The sequence below is a fragment of the Tremella mesenterica genome (assembly GCF_000271645.1).
Source record: "Tremella mesenterica DSM 1558 unplaced genomic scaffold TREMEscaffold_11, whole genome shotgun sequence".
Classification (NCBI taxonomy): Eukaryota; Fungi; Basidiomycota; class Tremellomycetes; order Tremellales; family Tremellaceae; genus Tremella; species Tremella mesenterica.
In genome coordinates this window covers 922,254-947,460 of record NW_006711235.1, presented here as the reverse complement: position 1 = coordinate 947,460, position 25,207 = coordinate 922,254, and the positions used below count along the sequence as shown (strand labels likewise).

General features: G+C 45.3%; 11 protein-coding genes across 11 annotated transcripts; 6 read left to right on the top strand and 5 right to left on the bottom strand.

Moving 5' to 3' along the window:
- Positions 1 to 18: 18 nt before the first annotated feature.
- TREMEDRAFT_72241 (uncharacterized protein) lies at positions 19 to 4,024 on the bottom strand. Its single transcript, XM_007006881.1, has 9 exons — positions 3,933 to 4,024; positions 3,806 to 3,891; positions 3,479 to 3,660; positions 2,962 to 3,383; positions 2,619 to 2,765; positions 1,646 to 2,374; positions 1,227 to 1,408; positions 621 to 754; positions 19 to 172 (listed from the first exon to the last, which is right to left on the bottom strand). Exons 1-9 carry the CDS (start codon positions 3,987 to 3,989, stop codon positions 72 to 74), a joined length of 2,040 nt encoding a protein of 679 aa, XP_007006943.1. The 5' UTR covers positions 3,990 to 4,024; the 3' UTR covers positions 19 to 71.
- Positions 4,025 to 4,122: 98 nt separating this feature from the next.
- TREMEDRAFT_45365 (uncharacterized protein) lies at positions 4,123 to 5,751 on the top strand (the record flags this gene model as incomplete). Its single annotated transcript, XM_007006684.1, has 6 exons — positions 4,123 to 4,215; positions 4,310 to 4,439; positions 4,633 to 4,828; positions 5,024 to 5,127; positions 5,234 to 5,364; positions 5,553 to 5,751. Exons 1-6 carry the CDS (start codon positions 4,184 to 4,186, stop codon positions 5,749 to 5,751), a joined length of 792 nt encoding a protein of 263 aa, XP_007006746.1. The 5' UTR covers positions 4,123 to 4,183.
- Positions 5,752 to 6,906: 1,155 nt separating this feature from the next.
- TREMEDRAFT_57593 (uncharacterized protein) lies at positions 6,907 to 7,122 on the top strand (the record flags this gene model as incomplete). The annotated part of the gene is made up of 1 exon (XM_007006695.1): positions 6,907 to 7,122. One exon carries the CDS (start codon positions 6,907 to 6,909, stop codon positions 7,120 to 7,122), a length of 216 nt encoding a protein of 71 aa, XP_007006757.1.
- An 847-nt stretch (positions 7,123 to 7,969) lies between these two features.
- Positions 7,970 to 8,547, bottom strand: TREMEDRAFT_64670 (uncharacterized protein; the record flags this gene model as incomplete). Its single annotated transcript, XM_007006824.1, has 3 exons — positions 7,970 to 8,134; positions 8,346 to 8,441; positions 8,491 to 8,547. 3 exons carry the CDS (start codon positions 8,545 to 8,547, stop codon positions 7,970 to 7,972), a joined length of 318 nt encoding a protein of 105 aa, XP_007006886.1.
- Positions 8,548 to 9,087: 540 nt separating this feature from the next.
- TREMEDRAFT_64669 (uncharacterized protein) lies at positions 9,088 to 12,260 on the top strand (the record flags this gene model as incomplete). The annotated part of the gene is made up of 2 exons (XM_007006823.1): positions 9,088 to 11,964; positions 12,219 to 12,260. The coding sequence occupies 2 exons, from the start codon at positions 9,088 to 9,090 to the stop codon at positions 12,258 to 12,260; spliced, it is 2,919 nt and encodes a 972-aa protein (XP_007006885.1).
- A 217-nt stretch (positions 12,261 to 12,477) lies between these two features.
- TREMEDRAFT_64668 (uncharacterized protein) lies at positions 12,478 to 15,638 on the bottom strand (the record flags this gene model as incomplete). Its single annotated transcript, XM_007006822.1, has 19 exons — positions 12,478 to 12,528; positions 12,652 to 12,764; positions 13,001 to 13,265; positions 13,305 to 13,370; positions 13,414 to 13,649; positions 13,797 to 13,800; positions 13,846 to 13,925; positions 13,973 to 13,986; positions 14,036 to 14,100; positions 14,149 to 14,205; positions 14,248 to 14,339; positions 14,424 to 14,512; positions 14,587 to 14,636; positions 14,703 to 14,810; positions 14,857 to 15,024; positions 15,064 to 15,112; positions 15,162 to 15,229; positions 15,273 to 15,353; positions 15,396 to 15,638. The coding sequence occupies 19 exons, from the start codon at positions 15,636 to 15,638 to the stop codon at positions 12,478 to 12,480; spliced, it is 1,899 nt and encodes a 632-aa protein (XP_007006884.1).
- Positions 15,639 to 16,184: 546 nt separating this feature from the next.
- TREMEDRAFT_64667 (uncharacterized protein) lies at positions 16,185 to 16,671 on the top strand (the record flags this gene model as incomplete). Its single annotated transcript, XM_007006821.1, has 2 exons — positions 16,185 to 16,258; positions 16,308 to 16,671. 2 exons carry the CDS (start codon positions 16,185 to 16,187, stop codon positions 16,669 to 16,671), a joined length of 438 nt encoding a protein of 145 aa, XP_007006883.1.
- Positions 16,672 to 18,098: 1,427 nt separating this feature from the next.
- On the top strand, positions 18,099 to 18,788 carry TREMEDRAFT_64666 (uncharacterized protein; the record flags this gene model as incomplete). The annotated part of the gene is made up of 1 exon (XM_007006820.1): positions 18,099 to 18,788. The coding sequence occupies one exon, from the start codon at positions 18,099 to 18,101 to the stop codon at positions 18,786 to 18,788; it is 690 nt and encodes a 229-aa protein (XP_007006882.1).
- A 2,078-nt stretch (positions 18,789 to 20,866) lies between these two features.
- Positions 20,867 to 21,703, top strand: TREMEDRAFT_64665 (uncharacterized protein; the record flags this gene model as incomplete). The annotated part of the gene is made up of 2 exons (XM_007006819.1): positions 20,867 to 21,427; positions 21,503 to 21,703. 2 exons carry the CDS (start codon positions 20,867 to 20,869, stop codon positions 21,701 to 21,703), a joined length of 762 nt encoding a protein of 253 aa, XP_007006881.1.
- Positions 21,704 to 22,290: 587 nt separating this feature from the next.
- On the bottom strand, positions 22,291 to 22,932 carry TREMEDRAFT_64664 (uncharacterized protein; the record flags this gene model as incomplete). Its single annotated transcript, XM_007006818.1, has 2 exons — positions 22,291 to 22,429; positions 22,511 to 22,932. The coding sequence occupies 2 exons, from the start codon at positions 22,930 to 22,932 to the stop codon at positions 22,291 to 22,293; spliced, it is 561 nt and encodes a 186-aa protein (XP_007006880.1).
- A 1,158-nt stretch (positions 22,933 to 24,090) lies between these two features.
- TREMEDRAFT_64663 (uncharacterized protein) lies at positions 24,091 to 24,754 on the bottom strand (the record flags this gene model as incomplete). Its single annotated transcript, XM_007006817.1, is given in 4 exon segments — positions 24,091 to 24,171; positions 24,191 to 24,249; positions 24,302 to 24,375; positions 24,549 to 24,754. 4 exon segments carry the CDS (start codon positions 24,752 to 24,754, stop codon positions 24,091 to 24,093), a joined length of 420 nt encoding a protein of 139 aa, XP_007006879.1.
- Between the last annotated feature and the right edge of the window lie 453 nt (positions 24,755 to 25,207).

The following is a 25,207-nucleotide window of genomic DNA, read 5'->3' as shown; positions in this document are numbered from 1 at the left end:
AGGAGATGATGAGATGATCATTTGTATTGAAAAACCCTCAAATCATCATACTTGAAAAAAAGATATAAGAATCAACATTTAATCTCATGGATCAAAACTACTTTTGTACTTTCACCTGACCAACCTCTATCACCAGAAGAAGTAATGAGGAATCTACAAGTAGGATCGACGACTGATTGAAAATTTCATCAGCTTATTTCCTTTATCTTCATTTTCGTTTCTCATAGGAAAGTTATTCATTGATTTTCCCATGAATGATCAGAAAGTTCAGAGATGATGTTGGTCTATGTCCTACATTGCATCTCTTTGAACATCTGAAGATATGTTCACAATGTGGGAATGTGGGAAGAACGATGGTCGTAACATACTGTGTTTCCCACTTTTGATGACAATGTTGAGAAATTTGCAGAACGAAAGGTTACTGGTACGAATGAGAAAAGTGGGGGAAAGAGAGAAAGAGAGGAAAAAAGAGAGAAAGAGAGAAAGAGAGAAAGAGAGAAAGAGAGAAAGAGAGAAAGAGAGAAAGAGAGATAAATGATTTGATATTGATACGACCAAAAAGAGACAGATTAGGAAGAAGAAAAGAAAATTGATATTGAGAAGAACAACTTTCGACTCACTCATTGAAGAAATCAAACCACCATGATGTCCAGCTATGATCTTAAACGGTGGTCTAGATTTCGGTCTACGGATAGATTCTTCAGGTTGAAAATAATCGATTGTATTCCATAATCTTACATTATCCTGAGATGCTCTAAGGATTCAGTTTATATTTCTATACATCTGTCACACCTTTTCCCTCATCATACTTGACGAGTCCTTTAATTCGACGCATCTTCTCTGAGCGTCTAGGTAAAGAAATATATGAAGAGGGTGATATTTGTATGTCCTTTTGGACGTAAAGTGCATAGAGAATCTCCAATTTAATGGGAAAGTAAGGGATTTGGGGATGTGAATGGGGCGAGTAGATACACAAGTATTGATAGAGCTCTGAACAACGGAAAACGACGAAATTGAATGAGGATTAAGATCAGGATAAGAGAACAGGAGAAGGATCAGGGGAGGAAGTGTTGAACATTGAGCCATAGACATGACTAAGACTACGGTTGAGATAAGAGGAGAGCAAAGATGAATGATCAGGGGTTGAGGTGTGGTGCAAGAGTCATAGACATGATCATGAACAGCGAGGATAAGGGGTGTGACACTAAAAGACAATCTTTACTCACGTAGCTACATGTCGTCCATCTGGGAAAGGTACCACACAACTAACCGGTCCCGACTCTGCAGGTGTTCGAAGGGTTCGAAGTAAATTTGAAGCTGTTGAAGAAGTTCGTCGAATGTCCCATATATCGATAGTACCATTCCTTCTTCCAGCTAAGATTTGATTACCGTTAGCAGCCCAACATGTCTGATGTGAGCGTCTTATTCACACCTTTTTAAAGAACCCTTGCATTTCAAATGGACAAATGGAACTTTCAACATTTCGAACTCCCCATCACACCAAAATGGATGATTTTCTCCACGTCTCTGTGTGAAAGAACACAGGACTAAGTAGGATAGACCTCTGACCGTCATGAACGACAAGCCAATACCTCTTGAAGTCGTCTGAGAAGTGACAAGTAGAAGTAGATGAAAATTGACTCACAGACATACACCAAGGTGGAGCTTTTTCACCAGCTAATAACCTGCCTACTCCTCCATCTTTCACACGACGATCTATCAAAGTAACCTGTCCATCCATAGAACTAGTCAACAAGATATCATCAGACATATCGTTATATCTCTCTTTAGTCAGGATGGGTATTTGTGCCGCAGCCCCTACACCTTTAGGAATCGGAGTGGGTAATGGGACGAAGAGTGAACCGTTCTCTACTCCATTGACTTCGGTAGAATTGGTAGGATTGACTGAGTTTGTGGTTGTGTCATGACCGTTAGGGAGGTTGCTCGTCGGTGGAAGTGGAGGTGAAGTAGGGTCGTCATCGAATAGAGGATCGTATGGTGATGGAGCGTCCATTTCGATGTCTGTATCGGGAATTGCGGAGGGAACAACGGGGTTGACTGTGTCGGATACAGGGACGAGTTGGGAGGTTTCAGTGAAGTGAGGTGTTTGTGTTGGGTGGTTATCGGCTGGTGTCATGGACGGAGACAGAGTGGGTTGTGCGAGATCTGTGGGGAGAATGGGTTCGGTAGGTAGATCGATATTATGAGATAAGTCTTGTTTTATGGAGATGGAGGTTCCATCTAAGATAATTCCATCTCCTTGAGAAGGGGATGGAGATGAAGGTGGATTGTAAGGACGTAAAGAGATGGAGGAGAATTGTGCCCCGTGAGAAGGATATTTTCGGACAGTTTGACCAGTGTTCAAATCCCATTCCTTATTCATCAGATCAAGACCATAGTTTATTCATTGGCCCCTGGTATCTATATGGTTACTCTGACTGAAAGAAGAAGTGGCAGGGATAGGATCATTAAGATCAATTGATTGTCACTTTCCACCCATCTCAGCAAGATTGACAGTTTATCATCTCGAATGGAAGAAGGATATGAGGGATTAGGGTCAAGGATATGAGGGATCAGAACGTTCTATATCTGAGAAGAGAGCAGAAAGGGTGACCCACCCGCAATGTCCCATCCCACGAACCACTGATGAATGACCTCTCATCGGGTAAAAGACTCAGACAAGAAACGACATTTGTATGACCTTTGAAAGTATGTACATGATGTCCTGGGGAATGTCGAAGAGTGTATAGGTTTATACATCCGGACTATGAGTTAGCTCAAAACTACGTGATATCAAGCTGAATCGTCCCATTTGAAGGAAGGTTCAGACATGTGACAAGCTCAGTTGAGAGCTGCCCTTCGTATGATCAGATCAGACCAAGCCATACAATACGTAGATGTTCAGGAGGTGATTATGAGGAAGAAAATTGTGATATTTCAGGGAATAACGAATAAACTCACCTTAGTACCAGTTAAAGACCATAACGCATCACTCTCACAAGTCATAGAATAAACCGGTTCAGCTCTCATACCTCCTAATCCTTCAACTTCATTAACCCACCAACCTTTACCCACTCCAGTCTTATTGATACCTTCTCCCATTCCCATATTAGCTTTCAACAGAGAAGTCATAGATTGTTGTCCGTTCACACTGGCATAAAGGTCGTACGCTCTTACGAACCCATCTTGAGCACCTGCGAGGAGCCAAGAAGAACATAAGGAGGTGGCTATGGAGTGTACTGGCGAAGGGATTGGGATGGCGACGATAGCTTCTATAGATAATGTGGATGGAGGGGAATGAAGGGAGAAGGGAGGGACGAAAAGTGCTCGACGTAGGAGATGAGGGAGTTGGGGATTGTAACATGGTTGATTAGCTTGAATAGCTGTTTGTCAATACGCAAATCGGACAGAGACAGAAGTGGATAAGATTGGGTAGAGAGTAGAGAAGTGGGAGAAGGTATGAAGAAGAAAGACGAACTGTCGGATGGTTGTTCCACCATGGTGATATCTTTATCCCCTTCTCGATCCTCCTCGAGAGGTTCCATATCCTCATCGTCATCATCCTCCTCCTCATCTTCATCGTCTTCGTCATCTTCATCTTCTTCATCGTCTTCGGCTTCCTCATCGTCCTCCTCGTCGTCTTCTTCTCCACTAGGTTCACCACCTGTCAGCTCTTTTCAGATTGATGAACCCCATGTTAATAGCTTCCCCGCGAATCCAATGAGATATAAAGACCATCGCACGATTAACAGACGGTCCGAGATAGGGTGACACAGTAGATTCTAAGAACTCAAGAGAGACTCACTCGCTGACATCCTGATCCTGATCCTGATCCTCACCATCCTCTTCATTCACCTCCCCATTGACCCCTACACCATTGACCCCTCCATCCTGTCCGTCAATACGGGGCATCACATAGACAAACAACTCACCTCATCGAACATATCCTCGTCATACTCATCCTCATCATCTTCATCTTCGCTTGTCATCTTGTAGTATCAGCATGTGATAAGGGTGGTTTGTGATGTAGAAGAAATGTGGAAAGAACAAGTTCAACTGGAGTTCGATCGGGTTTTCCCACTTTCTCCCTTTCACCTCTCTATTACTGTACTTCTTCATCTTCCTTAATCCTCTTGATCTTCTTCCCATCAAGTAGGCTGGAGCACGCGTATAAGGCTTCAAAATGTCCGGGACAGGTCCAAGGGAAGCTATCTTGTACGTTGCATTCGCTCGCTCACCACCTCTATCGGTCTTTGGGTCGTCTCCTCGTAGGAACTCACGGGGCAAAGGAAGACATACTGACACACAGTCCGACGAGGATGAATCTCACCTTGACTAAAGGTCGTCTCAAAGGTGCTCAGACGGGTCATTCTCTACTGGCCAAGAAGAGAGATGCTTTGACCACACGATTCAGACAGATCTTGGCTAAAGTGGATGAGGTGGGTTTCTGCCTTGAGTTCGGAACATCTCCAAGTCTACCCTCACAAGTCGCCTCCTTCCTCTTTACTCGCATGAGTTATAATGCCGTGAAGAGTGAAATATCATTCAATAAACTTATGGTGCTACCATATCGTTCACTTAGCCTTCTGGAGTCACCCCTATGAAGCTGCGCCCTGCGATACTGACATACAGGCAAAACGCCTCATGGGTCGTGTTCTCCAATTAGCCTCTTTCTCTCTCGCCGAAGTGACTTATACCGCCGGTGATATAGGCTACCAAGTCCAAGAGAGCGTTCGAAAAGCGAGCTATACGGTCAGGGCCAAACAGGAGAATGTGAGCGGGGTGGTGTTGCCCGCTTTTGAGGGTGTGAAGAATAAAGATGGGAATGGTGGGTGGTCCGTTTTCTCCCTCGACCTCTCACCATGATTTTTTGAACCTAGTGTATTCCCTCCCTACTGATCACTCTGATCTCAAGGATAAAATCCTTGACTAGTGCGTGTTGAGAATGACCTGTAAATGAAGTTGAGGTAGAGTAGTTTTGCAGGCCGTAATGGAAAGGCAGTAGTGCTCAGCTGATCATCAGACTTCAACCTGACCGGTCTGTCAAGAGGAGGACAACAGATTCAAAAGTGTCGAGATACATATGTCAAAGCTGTAGGAACTTTGGTAGAACTTGCTTCTCTTCAGGTGAGTGGTTGTCTATCTGACACTTGCATATCCTCTTCCCTCAACATATTTTCTCTCTCTAATGCCAAGAGTCATTATTACAATGCCGACTCATATTGACCCTCAGACCGCTTTCACGATCCTCGACGAGGTTATTCGAGCTACCAACCGACGTGTCAACGCAATTGAACATGTCGTCATACCACGATTGGATAATACTATCAAGTACATCAACTCTGAGTTGGATGAGATGGATCGGTGAGTATTTCCCCTTACCTTTGTCCCATCTTGCCTACGATCGCCCACTGCCCCTGATTTCCCAAGCCTATCCACCCTCTCCTCCATGTCAGACTTTCTCTCTCATCTGAGATTTTACTTTGCCCTTCCTGGTCGTTAGTCTTGCTTTACTTCCTTACGAGTTGAAAGACTGCATCGCTAATCCCCAGAGAGGAATTCTTCCGACTGAAGAAAGTACAAGGAAAGAAAAAACGAGACGCCGATCGGACCGATTCCGAAAGAGCAGCCGCCAATGCCGAATTCACGGAATCAGGCGGTGAGGTGCATAGGGATGAAGGAATCAAGGGAGGTGAAGCGGGAGGTGGAGACATGTTGGATCAAGGCAAGGATGAAGATGTGATTTTCTGATTGACACTAGGCCCGACGGTATGCATATTTTCTCCCATTTGTCGGTTTGATATGACGTTGGTGGGCGTACTGAACTTGACAAAGGATCACTACAAGATCTGATGACATGATCGAAGGATGAGCTAAGAAGGGAATCAGAGATGTATACGATGGGATCAAGGAAGAAGATGATGAAGAGGGGTCATTCGTCATACCACTTCCTCATTTCCAATTCGGGAGTTCGTCGGTCAATCTCATTATTTTCACTTTTCACCACTACTACTACTGTTTCCTTTTGATCAACATCCACCCGCAGATATTCTGCCACTCAAAGACGAGATGATAACATCACTGACTGTTTCCCTCTGAGGGACGAAGACTGGCTGAAACGGAAACGGAATCACTGATGGCATCATTCACTCACAGCTGGACGCGTTTTGGGGTGCAGTGTTAAGTTCATCAGGGACCCTCATCAGGGTTTCTTTTTATCCCTCCGACTCGAATTATAAGTACCCATGTCCTCCTTGTTTCTTTTCAATTCCCCCTCTACTCACTTTACTAACCATTCTTGAAGTGTTCGAATTTTCCACTCTTATCCCATGACAATATCGCCTTTCTTTTCCTCCACAATCCGACACACCAATATGTCGACAACCCACTTACGTGAGAATTTCGACCAGTCACGTTCTTTTCGACATTACTACGCTCAACCAAACGTATCTCTATCATTCCATTCACACCAAACCATCACTCACAGAGTCGTTGATGCCATTGTTGTTAGGTTTGGACCACGAAAACACATCGAAACCACAGGTGCATAGGCACATGTGCGAATCCAACGAAGAGCGCGTCGCGTTTGTCAACACAGTGATAGACGCCAACCAGAAAGGTACTTATCAACTCATATATCTCTGTTCTTTTCATGGACTGTACCTATCGAACCAACCGTTATCGTAAGCTCGTATCCTGGCCCAACACCATCGAACAGGCCACTGCGTAACCCCTACTTTCTACCTCCTTAGGCTTTTCATGAGATCAGAAGGCTCGTGTTCGAAAGTTCAGAAGAGGGTCAGACTTTGGATAGAGTTAGACAAGTCTTTTATCCTCTTGGGCTCTCTCCTACTCTCCCCCCTTCTCTTAAAAGCAGAGTAAAATCGAACCCCTTACAACTCTCTAATGACGTCTCTCATACTGGTCGGTTACACACACAGTCGGAGAAATTCCTTGGTATCAAGAAAAAGGCGAATCGTCCCTGTCCCTTCTGTGGTTCAAGAGGCCATGGAGCCAAGAAGTGTAAGACAGGTAGTGAGATACAGGAGAGGGATAAAGATCGTTATAATCGCGAAATGGCTGCTTGGAAGGTTAGAGAGACAACCTGGACAGAGGGGTTAGTGTTAGGAACTAATGCTGCTCTTGAGAAGAGACTAGCAGAGCTTCAGGAGACGGTTTCTGGCCTGACTAAGAGTATTCAGGAGGATAGAGATAAAAGGGAAAAGGAGAAGGAGAAGGAAACTCGGCCTGGAATGGTGTGGATCGGCCAGGAGAAGGAATCTCTGCTGTCGTAGATCTATTGATCAGTTAGAGAAGGGAAGTCCTTTTTTTTTCTCCCATTAACCGCTCCATTTCACATGTCATTTCCCTCCTGGAGAAGGATATCACTCCCGAGAGTCGCTTCCTCCCGATCGATTTTCGCAACCTGATTGTACCTTAGGCATAACATTGGAAAAGAAATGGTTGATGAGATGCGCTCACGTCTACCCTTATAGCAACGAAGACGACCGTGAGTGATTCCCGTCTCCTTTTCAGATTTCTTCTCTTCTCCTCTTCTTTTCTATTCTAGCTGTTAATCTTTCCTCACTTATTCATGCTGATTTTCAGTCGGTAATGATCCTCGTCTTACTCCTCATATAAATCATGTACCCTCTCCACTACCGTGTTCCACTCGACTCGTACTCGACCGCCTTGGCTTTCGGTTTCGTTTTCGGGTTGGATAAACTTTCCAGCATATTCCTCGCTCGACTAATACGAATAATCCTCAAATCCTTATCTCGTCATTGAGTAGCTGATTATATTTCGTCATAAGCTCGTTTACACTAGGTATGTGTGACGAGCAGACAGTACGATCGGTATCTATCCGCCTCGAACAGCAGCCGGACGGCTCGATGAGGAAGGTGACTCATACCACAGTTACCAAGAAGAAGATCGACTGCCACAGTGTCTACTGTGTCGAATCCGAAGACTATGATCCTAAGGCGACAGGACCGAGCTTATATAAAGCCTTTCCACCTTGTTCTAAACCGATGAGCCAATAGAACCCACTACAAGCCACGGCGACGATGACGGTCGAACGTACCAACCGGGATTTTAGGGAATAGAAGAAAAGCCGACCTCCGACCTCTACACACTTTTGTCTCATGAGTTGAAGAGGGATTCCGTTTTCACGGGTCAATCTTCCACTCATGAGACATTAGCGAGGTTTCGGTCATGATTACGGCTTCGAGGGAGAGGAGATTTTACTAGATGTTCGGAACAAGTATTTCTCTACGTTTAGTGATTAGTCATCTACATAGTTTGTCCTATGGAAATATATTAGTGGATGAATTCTCGCTACTGACATGTCGACGTCGACCGAGAAATACATCCGGATGGTCATGTCCACGGGGAGCACGGGATATGGGAGCACGGAAGCGATGAAGTTTGTATCCCATTAGCTTCGATATCATTTCGGTCACGAATTCACATTTTGTCTTGATTATTAACTCGACTCATTACCGAAGCTATGCCCCAAGTGACTATCTCAGAAAGAGCATAGCACATGTAAGTTATATCCGACCCCAATAAAGTATCACCGAACGAGTCGTCTTCCCAAAGGACATTCTACCATCAAAATGACACATAAACGGACACACACACGAGATCAACATGTCCTTTCCTTTTCTCTTTCTCCTTTATTCTGATGGGATGATGATCATTCCCACACCCACAATCTTCATCCAAGGACCACAGTGAGAGATGCGATCTGCAACACGAGGCGAGGTCCGACGCGACGAACACAGTAGAAGGAGGAAGGCATACATACATACAAATATGTGTGTGTCCGATCCTTTTCCTTTTCCCCTTACTATCGGCCTTTCGATCTTCATATATCCCTTTGATCCAACCCACTGACCACTGGTCTTCTGGGTTTACTGGCCTGTGACCCGAAGCCGACATACCGAGTTTCCCACACAAATCGGTTGTCCTCATAGTTTATGTGTCGACGCCCAAGGCCGATACCCCTTTCTGAACTTTTGCTCCTACCCTCACGGGAAATACAGTACCTAAATGAGAAGGATATAATCAAGTCACGAAAACGTCATGTGGTCTTCCCGTTCACACTCACACTCACACTCTCACCCATCATCTTCAGCCACCGTCAACTTTCATATTCCCATAACACCTTCAAAACCATCACATTCATCTTCCAACGAGTTTAACATCATTAATCAAGATAGTGAAAGTGTTGTGAAATCTAAAAGTCCATTTCGTCTTGCTCGATTAAGACTTAGTTTTGGTCTGAAATCCAATATGGGTCAAACTTCTTCACTCCCACGTTCTAATCCTCCAGATAATCTACCTGTCCCAGTACCTATCACTCCTATCAAATCTGGAATTGAGGGGGTTGATGGAATGGAAGAATTAGGGAAACGATTGGTAGGATCTACAGGTCCGATGGGATCTACAGGATTGGCAGGGGGAGTAGGATTGGCAGGAGGAGTAGGATTGACAGGAACATATCATCGAAAATCTTACAATTCTCTTCGAAGGAAAATATCAAACAGACCGAAGGTCGAGAAGACAGGGACGACACTACGTTCTAAGTCAAGTCGAACTTTAGGAGAAGAAATACAAATATTCGAATTATTAGTTCAAACAGCTGAAAAGAAAGTAGGTTTAGAACATGATTTCACACCTATTAAATCATCTTCTATATTCACTACGACTCCTCATACACCATTATCACAAAGTAAATTCACAAGAATCCCTCAGACTCCATTATCACGTATATCACGTAATGGTCATAATCATAATCCACTTCGTATTCCTCTTTTCGAACGATCGGGCCAATCCAACAAGGATGATCATGGGGAGAATATCAAACCCATTGGAGAGAGGGTGATAAGTGTTGGTGGTATAGAGAAAGATGTTGGAGGTATAGAAGAAGAAAATATGGGAAAATTAGAAGAAACGGAAAAGATAAATCAAAGAATTTCTCCTAAATCGAAGAAAACATCACCATATCAATTACATCGACATAATTCTACTTTTTCAATTCATTCTGGAATAGGATCATTACATTCTTCTAGAAGAGCAGAAAGAGAATGGCGCGCTAGAGTTGCTGCTTTAGCTGTAGGAGGTATAAATGGTAATGGTAGTCCAGGTAGGAATAGTAAACAAGAAATTAGAGGACCTGTTCCTCCTAGAAGAACGATGGGGAATATGATCAGAACTAATTCTGATCCTACTTCCACTTCATCTAATCCCACTTCCGCTCCTTCTTCATCAAATCCTTTCCAAACATCATCCTCCATTTCTCTTACCCCTCCCGATTCAAAGATTACTACCGACAAACCGATATCGTTTTCTTTAGGAATGGACGATTTTTCAAATGGTTTGAAGACCCCAAGACTGACTCCGAGAATATCGATCGATTTCGATTTAACGGATCAACCTCGTTCTTCATTAGATACCATGGGTTGTCCTCGATATCTCGATTCGACATCATACAGTTCACCGAATATATCACTTGGAGGTAGTCCTTTTGGTGTTCATAAAAGGGAAAGAAGTGCAGAACCAAGTATCGCCAGTTATTATTTCGCAGCTGAATCTCGTCCTGGATCAATAGGAGCTGGAAGTTTCTTAGCAGGTGGGAGGAGTGTTTCTATACCACAAGATCAACCTTTCGTCTTGAGAGATGATAATAAGAGTGGTGAGAAATATGGGAAATATGAGATAACTCGAGAGGCTCAAGGAGAGGAAATAAGTGTGCAAGATGATGAAACTGAAATTGGAATATTTGGTGTAGATTTGGAATTCTCAACTTCGACTATTCATTTACCTTTACCTTCTTCAAATCTGATTCGTCCTATTTCTTTACCTCCACTTACCGATATATCTTCTCCTGATATTACTCTTGAAAAAGCTTATCCGAATCATCATCATCAGGAAGATAAAATATCACCTCCTTCTTCCGCCCCCTGCGTCTCGAGACGATTCAAGAATGATATTTCATCTTCCATATACGATCATCAAGTGAAACCGGATGATTCTCCTTCTATTAGATCTATCAAAACCAGATCTACACCTTCTCCTCTATCTTCTATCCCTCCTAAGAGATCAGGTTTAACATTAGATTTCATGTCTTTCACTTCGAACTCAAACCGTTCATCTAATTCAGCTCAACCTTCCATCATACCTAACTCTCAAAATCTTTTCAGGAATTCATCTATTCAATCACATAAATCTATTCATACTCCTCGTCGAATCCCAACACATGTATCTCATCTTTCAAATACATCCATATCGACATCGATGACAAGAACTATATCATCCACTTCTCCTTCTTTTTCAAGTCCAGAAGAACTTTATTCTTTTTCTAATCCTTCAGAACTTTATCCTTTCTCTAATCCTTCCGACCTTCATCCTTTCTCTACTCCTTCAAAACACAACCCAACTTCAAGTCCATCAGAACCTCACTTTTCACCATCAACACCACCAACTCCCACACCTTATAGTCCCACCACAGCTCATATCCTCCATGGACCTTTAGATGATGGATGGGCGTATGAACTAGCTTCTTTCGATAGTCCAGCAAAAATAGGACATCCTTTCGCTCGAAAAAGACAGAGTGTAAGGATATCAACAGGAAAAGAAGGGTTGAGGAAACCTTTGAAAAATATGAATCTCGAACAAGGTTTCATGAGATTATCATATGTTTCCAAAGATGAAGATCAAAATAAGATCAAGGGTGAGAATGAAATTTGGAATGAAGAAAAAGGTAAAGAAACAAGGAAGAAGAATTTCCAGAATGGTAAAGATGTTTGTAAGATTGAAAAGGATGAAGAACAGAGAGAGGATGTAAAGGATGAAAGTGGGAAGATGAGGTATAAGACAAAAATGAGAATAACAAAATTAGATTTAACACCAGGTATGGAAACTGGTCATAGACCTCCTAAAAGTGGTTTACCCATTGATGTGAGTTTTTTTCGTCATATATCTCTCCTTCGTCCTTCTTTCCTACTTCCTACTTTACTACTCTTTTGTTCAAATTTCTCATCATTCTTTTTACAGGTCTGTTCTTCTGATCCGAACAAGTTGATATGGGTTGTTATGGAAACCTACTTGCTTCTTTTCTCTCTCTATGGAGGAGTCGATATATCTTCTAGTGTCATAGTTTTGAAAGTGGGAAAACGATGATACACGCCGAAGACTAAATGCTGATCATCCAGGACCTTAGAAGTTGGTTAGCTAGTACTTCCATCGTTGCGTAATTTTCTTCATCTTTGCCGAGGATGGCTATCAGATAAGAAGACGGATTTATGTGGTGTGACGATTTCGTGTGACAAATAACAGATTACGAGGAGACGGCCAGGAGAACTTGATTTGATGTCTCGCGGTTGTCAGGATTGATTGTACGATCATATAAAGTGTATCTCTAGTCGAATTCGGTATGTCATGCATCAATTGGATACAACCACTTGCTTCAAACTACAATGTAACTCCTAGATCCCGAGCAATCATCTTTCTCGCTATAGGATGCTACCCGTAAGCTTCATCCCAATAAACATAGTCGAATGGTGTGTCCAAGTGCAACTCCCAGAACGGAGGCGAGTTGATACAACGGAAAAGGAAGACTCGAAGGGTGAAGACTCAAGGACTCACATAGAAACTCGCATGTTTCAAAAATACGCTACGAGCCAGATCTGGGTCTTGTTGGAATATGAGACGGAAGATAGGTCGACAAAATTTCATTCTACCCATTCTTGGTACCCAGTCTAAGATCAACGAAACATTCCCTTTCCTTTCCTTTCCGTTCCCTCAAGGATACTCCAAGTCGTTACAAAAGCATCTCTCATCAAGCAGACGCCTCAGACGAATTGGGAAATACTTTAAATATGAGTGATGTAACAGGTACGGTATAAGTGTACAGGAGAGAACACAAATCTCGATAGAAGCGGTGGTTCTCACTCGGAAATCTACGATGGGATCAATGAGAAATCACCAAACTCACCAGCAGCATCCTGACAATATTCTCTCCCACCTTTTAGCACAATCTGATAAAACCTCAATCGGATTTCCGCACTGCCAGTCTTCTCCATCTCATACACTTTACCCAGAGTCTGAGCCGCTTTGACGGAAAGAGGTTCTTTCTCCTCCAGCTTGTTAAGAAAGACAATTTTTTGTGTGGGAGACATCCCTGAAATGTCGGACATGGAGAATTGAGAAAGTGACGAATCTGAGCGAGCTTTATCCCATCGGTCGGCAAGTTCCAAGGGCTTACTGTAAGCTGAACACCTGCAGGTTGGACAACTTACAGGTCTGGATAACGAGTCATCGTATTCCACGTCCACACATAGATCCTTTCCGTCTCCATGCAACCACTTCACATCAGCACTGACTTTGTCACATGGGAAAAGGACTTACAGCATCCCAATCTACTTTGCCTAAAGCTTTCAAATATCGACTAGAGTCCGGCTGATTACCAAAGTAATGGAACAAATGCGCACGCCATTGTTCTGTAGTGATACTGGTTCCGGAGAACGTTTTGACATAATCTTTCATGTAAGGTATGAAGTGGTCCAGACCGCCGACGGTGCGTTCGAGATAGAGTAGGAAGTTGGAGCCTTTCTCATAGGAGACTTGATTGTACCCTTCATCGGCTGAAAATCAGCTCCTGCCCTGTGCACACATTATTTGTACAATCGTTTGTTGGGAATAAAACCAGATATCGAGGTGACATAGGTGAGCGACAAGGAAGTCTTCGGCTCGGGCGGGACAAGCACAGGTAATGAACCGAAAAGACATACGATCCTATGGTGTCAGTCGGCTGCTTGTTTCAAAATATCCACAACTCACTTCATGTGGCTTGTACTCCGCGACTAGACGCTGGAATCGTGGCTCAAACATCCCAAGATCTTGCTTCAGAGCCTTCCGTCCTAAAGACAAGTTAACACCCTGCTCGAGCTGATTGATGTATCCTCACCGATGATGTAGCTCCTGGTGTGGTCAGATTATGATAACAAGTCACACGGATGAGAAAACCCACAGTTGTCTTTCAGCCTCACCATGAGTCTCACGCATGATCAACCTCTCTAGGTATGTTGTCCAGCCCTTCTCGATTAGCACCAGTCCACCTCCTCAAATTGGCCGATAACATACCTCGTTCAGCCAGAAGTGAGACCAAGAAGCACACCCTATCCCATTTCCGAACCATGACTAGATGTGAGCAATGTCCTTTTAAAAACAGGCGGGACTCACATGACTGATCTCATGGGCACAGACATCGACACAACTTCGGTCACCTGCGACGATCGTGGGTGTGGCAAAAGTGAGACAGCAGTTCTCCATTCCTAAGATCAGCTTTGCAAGTGAATATGAGCTCTCAGCTGGGTAGAGACATGATACGCTCAGCATGTTCATTGAACAAAACTCACCTCCATAAGGGAAAGACTCGGGTAAGAAGAGAATGTCGTACACTCCAAACTGGTATGGCGTAGTCAGATCTTCGGCAGTTTTGACAAAGCTGAATGTGAGCACGGTCAGAATATCAACTATGACAGACGAGATAGAGTTGTGAAGGGGAAGGTCAAGACCTACTTTGCTGTATCCTCCTTGAACTCCCAGAAACAAGCGTCCATCATTCCAGGCTGAGACTCAGCGTTCCTCCTTGATGGTGTTTATATATCTTGGAAGAAGAGTAAAAGACGACTGACCTCTGTCCAGCATCCTGTACGCCACTTTCGTCCTCCAATCTTCTCGAACGATTTATAGACCAACTCCCCCGAGGCGATAGCCACCAAATAGCTTGGAATAGCCACAGGCTTCATGGTGAGCTGCATTCGCTGACCACGATAGTTCACAGCTCACCTGTACATATTCATATTCCCTCTCCTCTCCCATCACAAGAGCCTCCTCGCTAGGAGGAGACACTCTTAGAGCGCTCATAAGCACAGGCAAGATTGATCTGACCTTGGACGAATAGGTGGCTTTGATTGCTGGCGTGTCTTGACATGGGAACATTGACCGGGCGTGGATCTGACATAAGCTCGGGGTTCACATGAGAGTATGACATACAGCTTGACATTGAGAATACAGATATGGGTATTTGCCGGATTTGGTTTGTCTAAACAGTCAGCTAGAGTGCCCTGAACCAGTGGGTCCAACGAGCGTACGCTGGTGTCAACCATCCAACGGCGGTACATTCTTTCGTCGTTGAGTATCTGACAAGTACCTCAAATGTCTACGGTATCAGCACAATACGGACCTCAAACGAGTTGACATACCTGTCCCGCCTTGATGGAGGTAGGGAGGGTGACGAAGAGACCTTCTCCCATCAGCCCGATCCTCGTGCCTAACTTCCATTCCTGTTGTAAGATCAAGCATCATCATTCTGTATCCAAACTCACAGCATCTTTGCCATCCACAAGTACACCATCTATGTCAAGGTGGCTAGCATCCAGAATGACAAGCTCCAGATCTTTGACGGCCTTGAGTGTGAGGGTACAGCTTCCCCCAAAAGTTTGAGATTTCCAGTCGATCGTCCATTCCAAATGAAGATTCAAAGTTTTTACATCGAGATAATTTGATAAAGTGGCTTGGTCACGATCAAAAGGGGACGCTAGACCTGTAAAGTGAGGAGAGTATGACATGGTGGAGCGTAGATGGGGTGAAAGCAGGAATAAGTCAAGTTAGGTGAAGCCATGACGTGTGGCAGATAGATGAATGTGGCAGTTTGTACATTTGTGGCACTTTTGACGTCATGCGCACGGTTTGTCACCACTCCCGGAAAGGGTCTTTTCAATCGACAACCGTCATTTCGAGGTGTTTGTGAGTTGGATCTAAATGATTGGGACGAAGTATGCAGTATTGCTTCGAGTAAGTTCATATAGGTACCAGTCATCCTTTAGCAATTCAATCAAGGAGAATGATACTTTCCCTCATAATTCATTTATTCCGTAAATTCATCTGTCCTCCTGCCTGATAGGAATTCCGTAGATTGTTTTTGCTCGGTTTTCAAGAGGACGATGTATACCAAGTCTGTCGTCTAAGATCTATAAAGATAAGTCCGTTAAAGAGCTCATACCCATAAAGTAAAGCATCAATCAATTCGATAAAACATCATCACATCTCAGGAAACATCAAAACCAATCCTACCCTAAACAGTCCCAACCACCCAACCCAACCGTACCGTGAAAATGTCATACCAAACTTCCGGTATAGCCTCCTCCTCCTTTTCCTCCGTCCCTGCATTTTGTCCCTCTCCTTGGCCGTAAGTCCTTATTTGACTCCCTGTTGTCGGAGTAAAGTTGATAAAATAGCAGGACATCATCCGAAAAATCCCGGGACCCCTCACCCACACTCTTCTCTTCCTCCTCCTTACCCCCTCCGCCCAAGGAGGACATCGTTCCGGGGACCGAGATATTCTGGGTGGTCCTTCAAATCGAAGGGATTTGTCCTCCTGTGGCCAAGCGGATGCTTGAGCGGGATCCGAGCCTCATCGGCTCGATGATGTCTTCGGCCAAGTTCCGAAAGATCTTTTTTCCGGCGTTGGACCAGATGATGGAGGACTTGGAGTGTAAGGAGGTGTGGGATCTGGTCATCCTCTTGTACGGGGATGAGGAGAGCAGTGATGGAAAGCTGTGGACAGATGAGGAGGTCCAAAATTGGCTTGAGAGGGATTAGAGTGTTGGGGAGGTAATTGGGGGGAAGCTGATGCATGCTTTCCATCAGTCGTGATCGTCTCTCAATAGATCTCTCGTTTTACCACTATGAAGAAGGAAGAACACATCACCGATCGACCTTCATGAGTGACTGACGTCATCCACCGTACTCCGCAAGACCCGGAAGAAAATGGAGGGCTGTGTGAGTATTTCGAATAACGGCGAGCGGCGTCGGAGTTTCGTTGTTTCAATTCGTTTTCCGTAAGCCCGCGGTCACGGCCGATAGGAAAGTCCGACAGAAGCGGAGGCAATTAGGATGGATTCAAAGTAAGGGTAACTACCCTGTGGTTCGGGTGACACGTAGGGGTCAAAAGTTCCAGAGAGCGACACGGACATGGACACGGACACGGAGTTCAGAGAAGGATGCACTACGAGACACTGCGTAGTAAAGCTCAGACGAAGCAAACACCGTTCATTTATCAGGGAAGTCTCGTATCACCTCACTCCCTAGCAGGGAAGGGTTCGAGCTGATGGACGAGTGATCGGAGACGGAAGAATCAAGAGTCTTGACACCGCCCAGACCATCAAACACCGTAGGGCATAAATCATCGGACATTGATGCTCTCGATAGATGGTCGAAGTGGAGGTCTAAAAAAGGTACATAAACCCTCTCTCCACCCTTTCAAACAATCAAGTCTCTCCCACCAATATCACCATTGCCCAACAGTTCATAATTCAGCAACGTGAGTGAAAGAGATCCAAAATGTCTAAGAGCAATGAAACCAGCAATTGAGATTACCACAAGTATGAGGATATCCATAGGAGTATGTCTGCTCCCCCATCGTTGGTGAATTCCTAGGAGTAAAAGTGCTCGTACTACTTCGGTCGTCGCTCCCAAAATTGGGCCAGCAGCTGCCGTTGGGTCCTCTGTTCATACTCATACACAAGCCTCTTTGAGCCCTTCTCAGTCAGCTCATTGGTTGGCAGGAGAGAGTTTCGGAAGGGAAGTAAGGCAGAACATGGCCCAGACGTCGGCTTCAACCGTCAAAAGCGCATTGGGAAACGGGACGCAAAGCACTACCAGCAAAAAATGAAAGTTGCGCCTCACTCCCTATCTGTACACAGTGACAATCACGCTCCGCGTTTACGTGATGTAAGCGGAATCAAACGAGATGGAATGATGCATGATGAGTATGCACACGCGAGATTCACGTTATGATGATCATGTCCTCATCCTTGTCCTCGTCCGCCGTAAACCTCTGTCTAATCACACGTGCCCTGTGTACTAACATGAGGCGGACAATCTCCCTTTCGTGTGAGCGTCACTATCCTCGTTCACCGTCGGTGAAGTGGAGCTGAGGAGGATATAATACTACTAGACACATTCTTGCCACTGCATCCCCAAACACGTCCATTCTTACTCCTCAATCACCCTTCCATCAGGAAATCATGATCGGTCCTAATCAATACATCTCCGGTATCCCTGCTCCTATTCCTTCTATTCAACCTGTCCCTACGATGGTACCTGTCCAACCCATTGTATCTATCCAAGCACTCTCCATGGATCCTACTCTTCCATTTCAACCGATGCAACCCATTTCGCAAATCCCTCTTCAGCCTGTTCAACCGATACAACCGTTTCAAACCATACCATCCATGTCTATTCAGCCTATGGTTCCCATGATCCCTTCACAACCTCGTTCTACTTGGGTCAACCCATCTTTCCCTCCTACCGTCCAATCCACCTATCCTTCTCAGATATATCCTATCAATACCGCTCCTCTCCCTCCACCCATCTGGGGTTCCGGTGGAGAGAGTACTGTCACAGGTCTAAGTACTATGCCTCCTCGATACATTGCCGGACTTCATCAAGAACCAATGGATAGAGGAGAAGAAGAGGTGCAAGAGGAATGGGATAATTATAATAGGCGTAAGGCAAAGGAAAGGAAGAGGGATCGTTCCACAAAGAATACGCCAGAAAAGAGGACGGTAAGAGTGGATGATAGAGGAGCATCTGAGGAAGGAATGAAGGATGGACAAGGAGGCTCAACGTTGACCGTAACTATCAAGAGGGAGATGAATGAGGGATCTGTAGATCATGAAGGATCTAGACAAGAACATCATATCCGTCGACAGTGATTCAATTTGGATAAGCCATGCAGTATGAGGTTCACTCGGAGAGGATCATGATTGTGTACTGTATTAAACGACTGTGTATTGAGATGTATGATGATGGAAAGTACATAGTTTTCCTGTCAGACCCCAATCAGTACACTATTACCACGCATCCTTCCTACAACGAGGTTACATGCCTTCTCCGTGGCAAGATCGACAGTGGCGATTGTTACGTCGCCGACATGTCATCCCCCACTCACTCACTTTTCTCTCATCAGGGTTCCAACCCTGATGTTTGCCGCTTTTCCCATTGCGTTCTCTTCGGAACATCTATATCTTCCCCTACTCTCCCCTTTCATCCCTCTACCATCCCCTCTACTGGCCTCGTCATCCAATCCTATTACGGCATCCTTTCTTCGTCTTTCGCCAACCTCTCTTCATCCGTTTCATTCGTTTTTATGTCCGGTTTCTGGACCAATTGGCCTAGCGCCAAATCAAAGTCAGGCGATACTTCTCACCCATCTCAATCTCGAACCAAACACCAAGATTCCAGTAGCAATGTCTCAGATGGTGATCGTACTCCTACTGCTGAATACCGATTTCCTCACTGGACCAACTCCTCTTTTCATACGAACCAACATACCTTGGCTCAACGTGTTCAACCTGTCTTCAACCACACATTTTTATCTGTCCCATACAATTCCTCCGGTACAACATCACATGACACTCACCAGCCCCTAAAGTGCTCTAACCCTCCTTATCCCTACTCTTACTCTTCCACACAATACCACTCAAACCCACCACCCATGAACATGATACATTCCCAGGGTCAAACCCATTTGCCTCAGCCGCCACATACTCCACCCTCTCAAATTCGGTCTGCTTTTCTTACCAACTCGAATCAAGGTCTCGGTCAGTCAAACAACTCTCCGATGGGTCCACCGACCCCTGTCTCACAAGTCGGGTCTCCCATCAAAGGTGTTTCACCCGGCCAACTTGGACGGAAAGAATGGGGTCCGTATTATACCCCTGGAGCACCAGGACAGAAATATAGATATCGACCCGTGTAATCATACAATCGTGTACTCATTGAAGTCATGGAGTCAGGACAGGATGTATAGTATGAGAAATACGTGAAATGGAAGATTCGGAAGGAAGAAGGATAAACCGGACAATGTATGATCGGGGTGATACTCGATGAATATTGGACTTCTTCTGTGTTTGCTTTGATTTCCACTTGCTTCTCACTTCACATTACACTAAGAGTCTTGCCTTGTATCACACGGAGTGGCGGCTATCATTTTCTCTCGTGATTGGTCAGTGAAGTCTCTACTTCTCCCCACGCGATATGAAAGTTTTGGATGTACTTCGCCCAGACCCAGTCCGATCAGTACATCATTCTCCGGGGAGGTCTACATCTGCGGGAGTTGTACCTTGTCGCAGCCGAATCAAAGTGTATGCATGACCTAGACCCTCAACAAGTGCGTATGTACATACTTGCGTGCCAAGAGATACGGGGACCGCGTTTCCAGTCTTGCGCACGGATGATCATTCCTTCTCCTGCAATCCTTTCCGACCCGCACCTTGTTCCTTGATTCGGGGGTCCGTATAATGGGCGATTCTTCCGATCAAGGAGAGGAAGGTTACTCAGTCTTGGGTCCTTTCGGGCTACTATGTAGATTTCAGGGTAGATTGAGTCCGGTATCTTGACCGGCTATGGAGAGATATACGAAATTGATTGGCTTGTTGCAATGATACGATCCCCTCGAAGTCATCGAAGTAGACTGCGGGTTCGAAATCTTACCGATAACCTTTTATAAGCGTTTCTGTAAATACGGCTAAGAGAGGACCTCACCTGAATGTTCGACAAGCACCTGTGAAACGAGGCCATACTCAAAGACTTACAGTATCTTCAGAGAGGCGCCGATTGCTAGTTGCTCAGGATCATCAAACCTTGGAACGTGACGATGTCATCTTTTCGACATGGTACATGTCATTAGCAGCGTGATATGTACTACTCAGTGATAAGAGAATGGAACATACAGAAAAGATCGGACAATACATGTTCCATGACTGCCTTCTACTCAGGTCTCATATACAGTATGGTTTCCTTGCTCTTTCTGCTTGTTGTTCCTCATCCGGTTGGATCTCTCCCTCTCCAACTCGCTAACTTCTTACCTTTCTTCTCCACTCCAATCCGTGAACTATTACACAGCTGGTCTTCTGTCACTCAAGAAGGATATAAAAAACAGGAGGATGGAGACCTTGGCTTCCAAGTTGGAACCCATCAAAGCCCAACAGCAACTCACGTCTCATCTCCTCATTTCACCCCTTACACACCTTCTTCCACTTTCATCCCCTGTCACGAAGTGACAAGACAGTTTGATAGTGATAGTGATAGGATGGGTCGGGTATTTAACCAGCCACCGGCGGTATGTAGTAACCGCCGGTTAATAGGCCTTTTAGCGCAATGGTTTAGACCACTGTCTCTGAAGGGCACTGTTATATCGTCCCAATGCTGGTTAGTTGGTCTCGTGACATCCCCTGATCATCCAGCACAACCCCTTATCCTGACTCAAACTCACACGCCTACACAGAAACCTCGGTCCGAGTTCGAGTCCGACACCGCGCACCCTTTCTCCTACCCCCAACAAAGACCCATGGTGAGTTATTCTTATATGCCGCATCCCATCTCCTGAGTTCCATCCACCACAGCCAAGTTCAGCCACTGGATTGAGAGGCAAGCTGCCGGGGACAGAATTAGGGAGGAAGCGTACCTGCAGGCACAAGTGGAGCAAGTTTGGGTGAAAGCAAACACTTCCGCGGAGGTGGAGGCGGAAGAAGAGGGAACAGTAGCGGTAGTAGAAATTCCGAGACGGAAGATCTTCGAAAAGTTTGAATGGAGTTTGGTTCTGAAAGCCAGGAAGGTCAACGGATGATCAGGGTACATGGCAAGAGTCTGAAGTGGCGGAGTTGGAGAGAGAACCGGAATGCATGTTTTGGCGAAGGTAATGGAAGAGTAGAAGTGAATCTGAGCGGTTCTACAGAGTCGTCCGGATGGAAAGAAATGAACTAGGATGGCTGGGTTTGAAGATTTGCAGTAGAGCATTCTGAAGATAAGTGTCAAGAACCTGTTCAGAGACCGTCATCGTTGTCATTGGCCAGAGCTAGTGACTTGTAGAGCACTCACAGGAAAGCTCGGCTTCTAGCAAGAGTTGGAGTAAGATCATGACAAATGGGAATGAAAGAAAGATAGACATCGTGGCGACATAGGGCTGGGAACCGCTTACCGCTCCTTCCACATATCTTCAGAACTACCTGACCTTACTCCTCTACGAACCAACTCCCACCCAAGTACCCTTTGCTGTTGGTCAGATGTCAGGTGTGAGAGGTTATTCATCAGGCGCCTACGGCGGGGCCGATGATTATTGACATATTTGAGAAGTCTGACCCTTACGTCAGCCATGATCACTCCTCAGTCATATCTGCGCTGGGAAGTGGGAAATCGACTCACTACTCTCTCCAATCAACCTGAATCTTTCTTCTCCCTCCTATTTGTACTATCTTGTCCATCTTCCGAGAATCGGAAAAGTCTACCGGCGAAGGCTTCTCCCGACTGGCGCCAAAGACGAAGTTCCTCCTCTCTTTCCTGTTCCCGCTGGCACCTGTTCGATTCAGTTGTGTGTCCTGATGCAGTAGATTCATGCCTTGGCACTTCTCCCTCTACACGTTTCACTTCCACCGACAGAGCCGCAGCTTCCCGGGGAATGTGAGGTGTGTTTTCTGGGGCGATCCCTGAGGCACCGTGAGTTGTGCTCGGTCTGGGCTTGGATATTGATGAGTTTTGTGTGTCAAACTGGCTTGGACGTCTGGAAGATATGATTTTAGCCTCTATTTGAGGTTGAGGGAGCTGTTTGTACTGGCTTATTGGTGAAGTCCGAGGTGGTGGCTCGGAGGTCCTGTTCGGTTCAGGAAGAGAAACTTTTATCGGAGCCGCTATCGACTCCACGGGCACTGGTGCGGTGAGAAAAGGAGGCTGAGTTGATAGTCTAGGAGATTCAGAGTGATGAGTGGTGGTTGAAGTGGGAGTCCTTTCGAGATGTTGATTCCCTACTGGAGGAGTTGTAGGAGCTGGAGCCAAAGGAGCTCGAGGCGGAGAGATTGACATAGTCTTCTGCGTATAGGACGAACTTGAAAAATTCGAGCTACATGATTTGAGCTTCTGAATCTGCTGATCACCCAGTTCTGACTCACTCAGACTGTAAGGGGGACACAGACATGGGGCCGTTGCCTATCAATTGAGGCTCTTCACTGGAGGTCTTTTCAATTGACGTCATTTTCCTCTACTGCAGTCAGCTTCTCAGTTGCTGATGAGTAACTCACACACATGAGTATTTCACTTTGAATATAGTGTCATTCACCGTTTTGGATTATTATTTGAATACTCAAGGTTAAATTGGTGCGAATACAAGCCAATTGCGGGTGGGTGATGTGATGTGTATAACGGTGTCGCACGGGTCGAAAGTCGTATTCTCCTCCCTAAGTCAACGATATCGATTGGGAGACGAGGCTTTGCCATGGAAACATATACGCTTGCTCAAATGTATACCAATTCCATAAAAATTCTTGCCCAGTGACCAAAAGGAAAATGTAAAAATCCAGGATCGTCGTTCGACGCTATTTACGACCTACCGGAAGGGAAAGTACCTATGCTTCCGAAGGGTCTTCAGCTAGCCTTCTCGGTAAGATTTCATCAGTGAAAAAGGGCGGGGAAGAATTGTACCGTGATTTCCAAGCATTTTCTCGTGTCCCGATCGGAGGAAAGGTAGACGAAGTCATCCCAAATCTCAAACTTCTCAGCTGCCTGAATTTAATCCTAGGCTCATGGGACTCTTGGACACTTACCGAGTAAGACGATAATCTGGAAAATCATCGAACCCGTAACCGACCTCTCACCGAGGTAAGCCACTCGATCGACATGTGGCTATCCGAACCGGATATAGAATCAGTGTTGTTCTAGAACTTTGAATCTCCCCCCCAAGCTGAAGATGATTGGAACTTCGAGAATATAGTTTCTGTAAGAGAGACTGGATCATGCGAGGACAGGCGATACTCCCAGACATCTTATCTGGATTAACCTTACGCGTCATGCAGAGCGTTTGATCTTCCGGATACACATCCCCGTCTCACTCAAGAGTCTCAACAATCAAATCGCCTTCTGATCGCCGGTCAGCCGCGGCCGCGGAACAACAGAGACCCGATCATGGATCGATCAAAGGATCTTCGGGATGCTTCCGGTTTTCGGTGGATTACAAAGAGTGTGGGGTCAAGCTTGAAGCCTCCGAGCAGCTGAACAGATGATTTGAGTGTCTGTCAACAGCAACAGGAAGAGGAAAAACCAATGTAACTCGGGGTATCATACATACAGTACCATGAGATGATGTGGAAGGGGATGAGGAGATGAAATATCCCGTGCGCAGTTTGCCTACTAGTCAAGAGTCACAATTGTCTTCAAGTGTAGCTGTTAGGTGACGTACGGAAAACGTGACACTTGGAAGCTTCACGGGTATGATCTTGACCGGCCGAAGATCTGTGTCCCACAGAAGAATACCTGCCATGTTCTCAGATATCCTACAGACTCTGAGAAGCTTTACACTTAAGGAGAGACATTCTCTTTCTGCTTTGTATCAAGAAGAGATGGTTGCAGCTGATTGGGTTGTTGTGCAATAGCCTCCTCAACATCTAAATTTCCAAGTGCTGTTTCTTCCTCTCATGCATGCAAACGTATGTTGAGGACACGGCCGGAGACGTCCACCTCCGGAGCTGCATGGTTCAAAACCCCCTCTTGGACCTGGCCAGAGAACCACGCAGCTCCAGAGGGGTCCAGACACGGCCAGAGCATTTTCGCTCTTATCATCCCCAAGCTCTCCACATACATGAATCACAGTACAGATATCCTGTGGTACCATCTTCTGGACTCTTGGAGTCATGGTGGTCTGGTGTAACGGTACTGGAAACACGATGACTAAGTCGCAGGTTGGGTCGAAGTTGATGGAACTCTCGTGTCACAGGGTTCCCTCTTCGTTAACTTCTTACGACCGACGGCCAGTAACTTCGTGGGCTTCGACCTTTACCAACTTCGTTGTTCAAGATATGAAATAGCTGAAAATAACTTCTGGGTGTAATAACTTCGTACTTTACTAACTTCTATCACTAAGACAACAACCAGAGATCGTCAAAGATCTCTGGGAACTTTGGCCCTTAAGTACTTCGTCCTTCCCCAACTTCGTCAACGCAGAACTTCGTTCAACCCGAAGTCCCGAGCTTCGTACCTCAGAACTTCTTCCCCGACGAAGTTCGTATCTTCCTAACTTCGTATCTTCCTAACGTCGTATCTCCCTAACTTCGTATCTTCCTAACTTCCTACATAACTAACTTCGCCC